The sequence below is a fragment of the Prionailurus bengalensis genome, chromosome B4 (assembly GCF_016509475.1).
Source record: "Prionailurus bengalensis isolate Pbe53 chromosome B4, Fcat_Pben_1.1_paternal_pri, whole genome shotgun sequence".
Classification (NCBI taxonomy): domain Eukaryota; kingdom Metazoa; phylum Chordata; class Mammalia; order Carnivora; family Felidae; genus Prionailurus; species Prionailurus bengalensis.
In genome coordinates, this window is record NC_057358.1 from 59,450,182 (window position 1) to 59,462,287 (window position 12,106).

Genomic DNA, 12,106 nt, shown 5'->3' on the forward strand with positions numbered 1-12,106 from the left:
ATTTTTTTTTCCTCAAAATTTCTGCAGATGTGGTCACTGGGAAGCTTTGCAAGTTGGATCTTGTGTTCTTTGACATGTCTCCATCATTTTCATGTACTTTGTGGAAGGAATGTTAATGCTCAACTAATCTACCTTTAAATCACCTCCAAGTGCTCTTGGCAAGTAGTCACCCAAACTATGTCTGACAAAATCCAGCATTAGAGAACTTGCATGTCCAGCACAGGATTATCCTTCTCCAGACAGTTCTGATGTCCAAGTACGCTTCTCAGTTTTGACTTTGTTTTCTCAGTCTTCCTAGCTACGCATAGTATACAACTGAAGGTTAAAGACTGAGCTAATCCTGACCAAAATTTTAACTTTATTCATAGAATTATAATTAAATAACTCATCCAGAACTGTAATTAGGTTAGCCAAACATGACCTTGGGATTCCATATTGCCAAAATGGCAGCTCAAGCCTTCTCTTCTCTCTTAGCATCAGTGCCCCTCACTCGACACGGACACCTAAGATTGAGCCTCCACCATGGTTACTAGTATTAACTATTACCCAGTCCTTTTGGAAGAGTAAAATCTGCATCTTCACATGATGATGAGGCATCATGTTTTTCAGTCGTGTTTTTGTTAGTCCTATTTCTTTCTGACGCTGAAGCCTTACTCCAAACTGTACTATACGTGTGGTTTCAAACTCTTGCTCAATGACCAGCTGCATCAGCAATACCTTGGGAGCTTGTTAAAAAATACATATTTATGGACTCCTCTCCTGAATTATTGGGCAAATCTTCTTAAGCCTCAGATCTTCATCCATAAAGATGAAGTGCTTGCTTTATAGGATTGTCAGGAAGAGTCAATGAAATTATGTATGTGAAGTGTTTAGCATTCTGCTTGACCCCAGCTAAATAGTAAACAACATCAGCTGCTATTATTATTATATAAATATTACTGCTATAACTGTTACTAGGCAAGTATCAAAAATGTATCAGATATTTTACTTTCTCCTGAATGAGTAAAAAATAGATGTCTAGAGGGGTGGCATTGCCCATTACCATTATATTTCATGTACAATAGGTGGCAGCAGAGGCTATATACATTGGCTCTAGTGGTCAAGTAAGGGATACCATAGAATGGAACTCAGAAAAAATAATCTTCTATATGAAGATTTGTCATCTTCCTGTTATCTATATGCTCCCAACCCAATTATCTATGTAGAAAAGTCCTGGGTTGGAAACAAAGGAGTTAACTTTCTACTAAGGTCTACCATTTTTTAGCCTCTCTGGGATTCCATCTCTTTATCTGTCAAATGAGGATTTGATATCAGAGGATTTCCAGAATTGCTTCCATATCTAAGACCTTATGCTTCTATTAACTGAGACTCTACAACCTACTCTCAACGTTCTGTGTGCAGATGATACCAATTTATCATTTCATGCTGGACTTCTCTTCTTACGAGAGTTACATTCTTCTCTGCCAAGAGGGCTGTCATCACTAAATAAGACTAAACAGTGAAAAGAAAGCTGTTTCCACTTCCTGGTGTATTTGCAACTTCCCACAACGGATGGCCAAATATTTGCTATGTTTTCTCTTTCACTCCTCACCCATCTGCTCCACTGTTGAGTATTCTTCTTTCAGTACAAGCATGCCTTCTAAAATATCAAACTTTTTTTAAAAGGCATTCAAATTATACCTAAAGGTTTGGATTTTGATGTCTATTAACTGTAAGAGAGCTTTGAAATGGCAAATTAGTCCTGGATTCTCATTTCCCTTCATGCTCACTTTCAGTTCATCTGAAATCGGCTTAAATACCTGTTGCTCTCATTGTACTATTATTTTCACTGGGCTTCCCTTTGTTGTGCTAATATTTAACAACAGTGACATCAACAACAACTAAGCTTCATGGAATGCTTGCCAGGTACTGTTCCAAATGCTTTACCTATATAGCATCTCATTCAATTCTTACAATAATTCTATGAACAGGTGAAATATAAAAGCACTTTGTGGTTCTTGTTTGTTAATGTTTCTCATCTTTTCCTTCAATCCATTCTCTCCACACACATTTCAGAGCTATTTACCGAATGTATCCAAAGCCTGCAACATATTTTCCCATGTGCTTTGCCAGACTTAAACAAAACTTACTTTCCACAGTCCCACCCTTCAGCATATTCCACTTCTACTTCCCATTTCATGTAAAATGAGATATCTCTTATCTTTGCTTTTGTAAAACTTCATTTATTGTTAGTTTAATAATATTAATTTCAGTCAGTCATCATGTAGACAAGTCCTAGATTGGAAACAAGAATTAGCTTCTAATCTGAGAATGTGAGATATTCTCTATGATCATATTCTGCTCTATGCTGTACATTAAAAAAATTTTTTTTCAGAGTCCATGTGTGTTCACTATCAAAAACTAAAATAAAACAAAAAGCAAGGAAGAGGGCAAATTACAAATTCCACCATTTAAGGTAATCACAATGGATATTTTTGCAGAAACCTCTCATTTTCCCATATATGTATATAATTAAGATGATACCATATTTAAAATGCTTTCAGTAAGACTAATCAGGTAGAAATAATAATTCTTTTTCATTGCTTTGTTTGCCAGTCTAGCATACCTCTAATAGCTCTTCTGTATATGAGGTTTTGGAAAACTAACATTTCTATTGACCATTGTTTTCTGCCTAATCTACTTACCACCATTGTCTACTTCCAATGAATACAGAAAAGTTTATGTAACAAGAATTAACTTATTATTATTTTGAAGCTCTAAATAGTTAAGGGATGTATTTTTAAGAGTATTATTTTTAGAACTTTAAAATATTTATCATTTAAAGAAAGACAAGCACTTGCCTTCATCTCCATCATCCCCAAATGGGTAGAAGAGAGCCACAGCTAAATTGATGAACACAGCCAAGTTGAAGGAAATGCTCCCCCACAGGGATATATGCCTTGAGAACCAGAACAGGGCAGGGTTACCTAGTGAGCAAAAAGTGTGATGGGACAAAACAGAAGAATTAATTTTGATCTCAACACAAGAACCCTACTGAAACAACATTTTACTAAATTGTGTTTTTGTAAAGTAGCATAAAAGCACATTTAAATAAACATCCAAAATGACTTATTTAAGAAAGTTTATAATCAGTACCATAAGGGAGTTTTCTATTTGATTCCTTCTTTATTCTTCAGCCAATTTACACCCAAGCCATTATAAAGGGGTGGGTAATTTTGCAATTGCTAAACATTGTCAGAAAAGGTGATTCTGTAATAATTCCCTCTGACACATTCCTAGAGCAGATTAGGGGAAAGACAGGTTAGTGGATGCCTGGGGTCCCCCTTAACAGAACAGTATGTATCACTTTGTAAGTCAGTAATATTGATTAATTGGTCCCACTCCCATGCCTTACAGTCAAAAGAAGAAGAAGATGAAGAAGAAGATGAAGAAGAAGAAGAAGAAGAAGAAGAAGAAGAAGAAGAAGAAAAGAAGAAAAGAAGAAGAAGAAAAAGAAGAGAAAAGAAAAGAAAAAGGAAAAGAAAAAGGAAAAGGAAAAAAAAAGCCCAAACCAGACTCATGTCTGATGAATATTCCTATGACCCAAAGTTACCTGAAATTCTGAACCTTAATAGCATGGTATAATACTGCTTACTGGGAACTCATGATTTATAATATCTAAGTTTTATTTATTTTTGAGAGAGAGAGAGAGAGAAAGAGAGAACGATTGGGGGGAAGGGCAAAAAGAGAGGAAAAGAGAGAATCCCATGAATGTGGGATCAATCCCATGAACTGTGACATCATGACCTGAGCTGAAATCAACAGTTGGATGCTTAACCAACTGAACCACTCAGGCACCCCTTACAATATCTAAGTTTTAAACCTTAACACTTCCTAAGAACTTGGGTTTTTAATGGCAGAAAAACATGAAAGATACAATAGGAAGTACTAATAAGTGGGAGAGGCTTTACTGAATATTTTCAGAAATGAGATTCTGTATTTATCTTCAGAAATGAATTAGTAGGTGCATCTACTAAATCTACGTCTCCTAAATAACCGAACAAATATGAAATGCATACAAATTTGACCACGTGACTTTTTCAGAGTTTGTCCATTCTCTAACTGTTACTATCTAAACATCACATCTAAAATATTGGAGTTACATGAGGGAGAAAGGAACATCAAGTTTCAAAGAGAAATTATAAACTTTTCAAATTATGTTCTGTGAATTCCAATCTGGGATCTGCTGCTCACTTATAAACTGCACTTCCCTTCAGTATATGTTGTTTTCCTTCTCTTGGAATAAAGCATCCCAACACTGAAACAGGCTATGATTTGCTATGGTATTTAATTGACTGATGTATCTTAAATTGTAAACATCTGCATCTCCATCATTTTTATTAGGAGTCTTCTTTTCAAAAAGCAGAATATTGGGGCACCCAGATGACTCAGTTGGTTAAGTGCCCAACTCTTGACTTTGGTTCAAGTCATGATCTCATGGTTCTTGAGGTCGAGCCCCACACTGGGCTCTATGCTGGCAGCATGGAGCCTGTTTGGGATTCTCTCCCTCCCTCTCTCTCTGCCTTTCCCCCCTCACATGCTCTCCCCCCCCCAAAATAAATAAACTTAAAAAAATGAAAAGTTGAACATTAAGACAAAATAGAAGATGTTGATACATACATTTGTAGTATATCCAATGAATCATTTCTATCTATAACGTCATAATAAGTTGCTTCCGAACTTTAAATGTAAGATGTACATTGAAATTCATTTTAAGATTTGTTTTTTAATAACTGATAAAATATTTATCCAAAAAAGAACAAACCCCACAAGCAATAGTTCATTATTCAACTTAGTTTAGTCAGGGATAAAATGTGTGCTTTTCCAATGTCCCAAATAAAATTGTTGAATTTTCATGTATGTGTTCTAGACACCCTAAATTTTCTCTGAATTCCATAAGGTTCTATATGGCAAAATGCTAAGGGAGAGTCATTTCTTTATTTTTCAAATATTCTGATAAGAAAGCCTAACAGTGCATACCATAATCTTATAGCCAAAGATGGTATGTCACAAGCTCCACTCAAATCCATAAACCACACTCAGTAAAGTTCCTGGGAAACTGGAATGATGAAACACTGTTGAATGGAGGTATTGAGAACATATGCCTGCTGGTCTGGAAAACATCCCCCAAGGATAGGAAAGACCTAATCTAGAGTTTCCCCCTACTAATTTTTGTTAAAAACTCATGATATCCCTTATCTGGGGAAGCAAACTAAAGTGTATTATAAACTTTAAAATTTTGAAATTTTAGGTGTGCCTCAGTGGCTCAGTTGGTTAAGTGTCCAACTTCAGCTCAGGTTCTCATGGTTCTCAAGGTTTGTGACTTCAAGTCCCACATCAGGTTCTCTGCTGTGCACAGAATCCACTTCAGATCTTCTGCCCCTCTCACTCTGACCCTACCCCCCAAATAAATAAACTTTAAAAAAAGAATTAAAAAATTTTAAAACTCAATATTTCCATATAGAGTTGACTGCTGTGATGTAAGTAATGGAAACTGTATTATATTAATTTGGGGGAGGGGAGGGGCAGAGGCAAGGCAGAGAAAGAGAATCTCAAGCAGGCTCCACACTTAGTGTGGAGCCCAACACAAGTTACAGTTTCACAACTATGAGATTATGACGTAGGCTGAAATCAAGAACGATGCTCAAGTGACTGAGCTACCCAGGCGCTCCTGCATTATATTAATTTTTAACTGTAAAATTATAACATTGTTTTATTTTTATACAAGTGTCACAGAATTTTTAGTCTGACTTGGCAAGGTAAAGATATTTTGAAAGAAAGAATGACTTTCAAGAAAACATTAAACAATCTACTCACTCATAGGATCTTAAGATAAGACAGGACAAGCATGCTGGTGCCGATGTCTCTCCATCCCATTCACTGATCGTTAAGGCCAGTCAGAGCCCATTCAAGGACAGCAGACTTGCAGCTGTTCAGCAGTTGAAACGTACAGCTGCAAGCTTGCATTTCATAATATTTATAAAACTATAGGATCAGCACTAAAAGATGATCTAATGTAGTCTTCTGTTTCTGTTAAGCCACAGGTGTCTCAGCTCTCACTCAGGTGTGGACTGAGATTATATTCTTAAGCCTATAAGTGATTTGAGTACCATCAAATGGCAAGAAATTAAAAGCCGATTTAGGGATGCCTGGGTGGCTCAGTCAGTTAAGCATCCAAGTCTTGGTTTGCACTCAGGTCATGATCTCAAGGTTTGCGAGATCAAGCCCTGCGTCAGACTCTGCACTAACAGCATAAAGCCTACTTGGGATTCTCTCTCTACCTCTCTCTCTGTCCCTGCTCTACTCACACTCTCGCTCAGGATAAATAAATAAGCTGTAAAAAAAAAAATTTAAATGAATCCTGTTATGTATCCTAAGGTACCAATTTATCTACCATTATGCTCAAAACTAACCATTTTAGTTTATTGTACTTACTCCTGATTTTCTTCTGCCACTTCATTTCATTGTAGAGATCTTCAGTTTGCTGGAAAAAGTCATTCACTTTACTTCCTTGTTCATCCCTTTCAGTTGTGTTGAACACACGGCTCTTGGATTCTCGCGTAAGGTATTCACATATATTGGGGACAGGAAAAACTATTTGTTCCATTGTCCTATCATGCCGAACAATCTGAAAATATTAATGTGCATTTGCTTTAGCTTTTGGACACTTCAGTCTTAGACTATTTTGTGTTTTTAGCATGAGTTTATGAATGATATTTTATTAATTAAGTTTGAAAAAACATGCCAGCATGAAATCCCTAGAATAATCCTTTAGTGTACTACTTTTCATTGTTGTCTTTAAGAAAAATTAGGGACACCTGGGTGGCTCAGTCGGTTAAGCATCCGACTTTGGCTCAGGTCATGATCTCACAGTTTGTGAGTTCAAGCCCATGTCGGGCTCTGGGTGGACAGCTCATAGCCTGAAGCCTGCTTCAGATTCTGTGTCTCCCTCTCTCTCTGCCCCTGTCCCACTCACACTAGGTCTCTCTCTCTCTCTCAAAAGTAAATGAACATTAAAAAAATAATAAATGAATAATAAATAATAAATGAATATTAAAAAATAATAAAAAAAGAAAAACTAACTGATGACTGTATCGTAAATACTATGCTATAAATAACAAAACCCCAAATCTTTATTCTTTCTGGACTAACATTAAACCTCTGTCACCCATTTTTAATTTTCATGAGTTACATCAGAGAATTAAGAACTAAGTGATTGGCTGCATAACCTTAAACACAGCACTTGGTATATCTGCATCTTATTCTTAGCTTGTTCTTCCTAAAAACATCTGTTGGAGACCAAATGACATACTCAATGTGATGTGCCCTGAGTTCTATAGAAAAAGGTGCTTTATATCATTAAAATGTTTCCTACTCATGGCAAAACAAATTTTTGTAGGTATAATATCCATTTAAATATATAACTAGATGTAAGTACTCCTTATTTTCAACTTGTCTTATTTGGTACTTGTGACAGTTTAATGTTAGACTAAACAAAACAAAAACCAGCTGAATATTTTCATACGAATTCACCATGCAACAGGGATTTGTTTAGACTAAATCTCAAGGTACATGTTTATATACTCTGCTTATCCCTCAAGAATGAATCAGGATTGGTCTAAGCCAGAAAGGCCACCCTACTACTCCCCTTCACCACAGGCTGGTATAGTGGGGCAAGCATGTGACCTAGTTCCAGGAAATGAGGCATAAGTAGAAATATCCTGGTGGCAGGAGAGAGGGAATCAGGAAAGATTTTGCTTCCTGAAAAAACAGAGAGTCACATGAAAGAAACAAAATAATAAAGCCAAAAAACTAAATACAAAATACAAAAAACTCTTGTTTTGGCCTGTATTCTTTTTCTTCCCACTTAGAACAAAAGGTAATAGAAGGGCATGATGCCTAAAACTCTGGCAGCCCTTTTGCAACCTTGAGGTGAGATATCACCAGCATAATAAGGAAGACACAAAGTAAGATAGGAAAGGCCTGCATGTCTGAAGACATCACTGAGTTATTGAATCAATTGTAGAACTACCGGTACCTACAGACTTCATTTTATGTGGGATAATCAAATATTTTTATTGTTCAAACAATGGTCAATCTGGTGTTCTGTTACTTGTAATATAAGCTATCCTAAATGATATGTAAATATGCAAACTAAATGCTAGAATGCTATCATATAAACACACAAAAAAGGGGCACCTGGGTGGCTCAGTCGGTTAAGCATCCGACTTTGGCTCAGGTCATGATCTCACAGTTCGTGGCTTTGAGCCCCATGTCGACTCTGTGCTGACAGTTCACAGCATAGAGCCTGTTTCAGATTTTGTGTCTCCCGCTCTTGCTGCCCCTCCCCTATTCATGCTCTGTCTCTGTCTCTGTCTCTGTCTCTTTCTCAAAAATAAATAAACATTAAAAAATGAAAAAAAATACACACACAGAATGAAATTTAGTAGCAGTAAATAAAATTCCCAAACACAGGTTAAAGAAGTCAATTGTACAAAAGAAAACTTGGACCTATTTATATTGCAGGGGGAAAATACGTTTTTTTTTGCTTGATCCCAAAGTATAAAACCATAAAAAAAAATTCTCAGGATGCATTTAAGAAATAGTGTCTATATACCATGATCAAGTGGGATATACTCTAGGGATGCAAGGGATGTTCAACATCCACAAATCAGTCAATGTGATGTAGTACAGTAACAAAATAAAACATTAAAATCATATAATCAGTTCAACAGATGCAGAAAAAGCATTTGAGAAAGTTCAACAACCATTTATGGTAAAAACTTTCAACAAAGTGGGTATAGAGGGAACATATCTCAACATAAAAGCCATACCTGACAAAGTCACACAGCTATCATAATATACCAACAGTGCAAAGCTGAAAGTTCCTCCTCTAAGATCAGTACCAAGACAATGATGTGTTGAAATCAACATTAATTCTTCTGTTTTGTCCCATCACACTTTTTGCTCACTAGGTAACCCTGCCCTGTTCTGGTTCTCAAGACACATATCACTTTTATTCAACATAATATTAGAAGTCCTAACCAGAGCAATTAGACAAGAAAACAAAATAAAAGACATCCAAATTGGAAAAAAAGAAGTTAAATGGTCACTATATCTAGAGGACATGATATTAGGTATAGAAAACCCTAAATACTCCAACAAAAAAGTGTTAGGAATACTAAACAAATTCAGTAAAGTGGCAAGACACAAAAATTAATACACAAAACTCTGTTGTATTGCTATACACTAATAATGAACTATCAGAAAGAGAAATAAAGAAAACAACCTCATTCAGAATTTCATCAAAAAGAACACAACAGTGGCTCCTAGGTAGCTCAGTCATTTGAGCATCCAACTCTAGATTTTGGCTGAGGTCATGATCCCAGGGTCATGGGATCAAGCCCCACATGGAGTTCTGCACTGAGCATAAAGCCTGCTTAAGATATTCTCTCTCTGTCTGTCTCCCTCTGCTCCTCTCCCCCACTTGTGTGCTCACTCTCTCTCTCTCTCTCTCTTTCTCTCTCCAATACCTAGAAATAAATTTAATCAAGGAGCTAAAAGATCTATATATTAAAAACTGTAAGACACCAATGAAAGAAATTGAAGAAGGCACAAATAAATGGAAAAATATTTCACACTCATTGTTTGGAAAAACTAAAAATTTTAAAATATCCATACTACCCTAAGCAATATACAGATTCAATGCAATCCCTGTCAAAATTTCCATGACATTTTTCAAATGGAACAAACACTCCTAACAAAAAAGGAACAGTCTCAAAATTTGTATGGAACCACTGAAGACGCCAGATAGCCAAAGCAAGTTACAGACAGAAATTACACTCCCTGATTTCAAATAGTATTACAAAGCTATAGTAATGAAACAGTGTGGTATTGGCATAAAAACAGAAACACAGATGAATGGAACACAATAGAGAGCCCAGAAATAAATCCATCCATATGTGGTCAATTAGTTAACCATGAAGGAACCAAGGACACAAAATGAGGAAAGGACAGTCTCTTCAGTAAATGGTTTGGAAAATTGGACAGCTACATGCAAAAGAATGAAACTGGACCACTACCTTACACAGTACACAAAAATTAACTCAAAATGATCAAAACTTAAACAGAAGACTTGAAACCACAAAAAGTCTTAGAAGAAAACAGGTAGTGAGTTCCTTGACATAGGTCTTGAAGATGATGATTTAAATCACATGACAAAAGCTAAGGCAACAAAAGCAAAAATAAACAAGTGGGACTACATCAAACTAAAAAACTTTTGCACATCAAAGGAAACCATCAACAAAGTGAAAAAGCAAGTTACTGAATGGGAGAAAATATACGCAAATCAAATATCCAATAAGGGGCTAATAGCCAAACTATATAAAGAATTCATACAACTCAATAGCGGAAAAACCCAATCTGATTAAAAAATGGGCAGAAGATCTGAATAGATAATTTTCTGAAGAAGATAGACAAATGCGCAATAAATACATGAAAATATGCCCTACATCATTCATCATCAAGAAACTTCAAATCAAAACCACAATGTGATATCATCTCACACATGTTAGAATGACTATTATCAAAAAGACTAGAAATATTAAGTATTGGTGAAGATGTGGAGAAAAGGGAACCTTTGTGCACTGTTGGTGGAAATGTAAATTGGTGTGGCCACTGTAGAAAACAATATGGAAGTTCCTCAAAAATTAAAATTGGAACTACTATGTGATCCAGCAATTCCACTTTTGCATATTTATCCAAAATAAACAAAAATACTAATTTGAAAAATATCTGCACCCCCATGTTCACTGCAACACTATTTACAATAGTCGGATTATGGAAACAACCTGTCAATGGATGAATGGGTAAAGAAAATGGTGGTATATATACACAGAGGAATATTTGCCATAAAGAATAATAAAATCTCACCATTTATGACAGCAAATGAATGGACCTCAAGGGTCCATTTATATTATTCATATAAATGAAAAAAGTCAGGTAGAGAAAGACAAATAGCACATGATCTCTCTTATATGTGGACTCTGAATATAAATAGATACATACAATAGATATACATAGATACAGACAATAGATCGGTGGTTGCCAGAGTCAGGGGACAGGATGTGGGAAAAATGGGTGCATTGCTTTTGACTTTTTAAAAATTTAAATTAAAAATTAAAATTAAAATTAATTTTGAAAAATAAATAGAGCCTTATTTATTACAAACCAAACTATTCAGTCCTTTATGAAATGCTATGTTTGATTCTGGTTGTCACATTTTACAAGGGGGCACCTACAAACTAGAGGGATTGCTGCAGACAAGGGGGATGTATTAACTGTAAAAAGCCAAAATGGATAATGTTTTCAATATATTTATTCAACAAATTACTATTCACTCCTTAGGTAAGGAGCTCTGGGGAATTCAAAGTGAAAAAACATCATGAATCCCAATCTATAGGAGCCTATATCTTAGTGATCATCATGGGTCTTCAAATGGTACAGCCAAGCTATCATGCTGACGGAGGAGCAAATGTTCTGAACACTGGGTAAACATTAAAGTGGGCTGATGTGCACTCTTTATAAAAAAATAACTTTCTAATTATTCAAATTGTTCAAAATTGGATCTGTTTCCTTCTGAAGTAGTGAGATCTCTATCACAGGAAGAATTGGAAGTGGAAGCAGGATCATTACAGGATAATTTCTCTTTGGATGGGTGACCCACAAGGTCCTTCAAATTTCCCAGTGTCTTTCAGTCTATAACTTTAGAAAACCTATTATTTTCAACAATAATCATTATTATGGTGGTGCTCCAGGCACAGTGTCAATTTTGGAAATATAGAGATGATCAAGAATGGGCCCTGCCTCAAGGACGGGACAAGTGATACATAATACACATATTCCAATATGATATATTTAACAGCATGACCAAACTGTTGTGGGAGGTGCAGTGGGATGAAACCAATGAATGCCTGATAGAAGGGTGAGAGGCCTCTCTGCGTAGGGCATATGAGCTGGTCTTCCAATGAGCATGAGGACTGGTCAACATGTATAAGTTAGATCATCA

At 35.9% G+C, this 12,106-nt stretch overlaps 1 protein-coding gene across 2 annotated transcripts in view; it reads right to left on the reverse strand.

The window, feature by feature from the left end:
• Positions 1–12,106, reverse strand: part of ITPR2 (inositol 1,4,5-trisphosphate receptor type 2) — a 508,158-nt gene that overhangs the window by 102,274 nt on the left and 393,778 nt on the right. For both annotated transcript variants that reach the window (XM_043561419.1, XM_043561418.1), the window contains exons 47-48: positions 6,475–6,667; positions 2,841–2,966 (exon numbers count right to left, since the gene is read on the reverse strand). In XM_043561419.1, the coding sequence (XP_043417354.1) occupies positions 2,841–2,966; positions 6,475–6,667 (319 nt within the window). The remainder of the gene's footprint in view (positions 1–2,840; positions 2,967–6,474; positions 6,668–12,106) is intronic.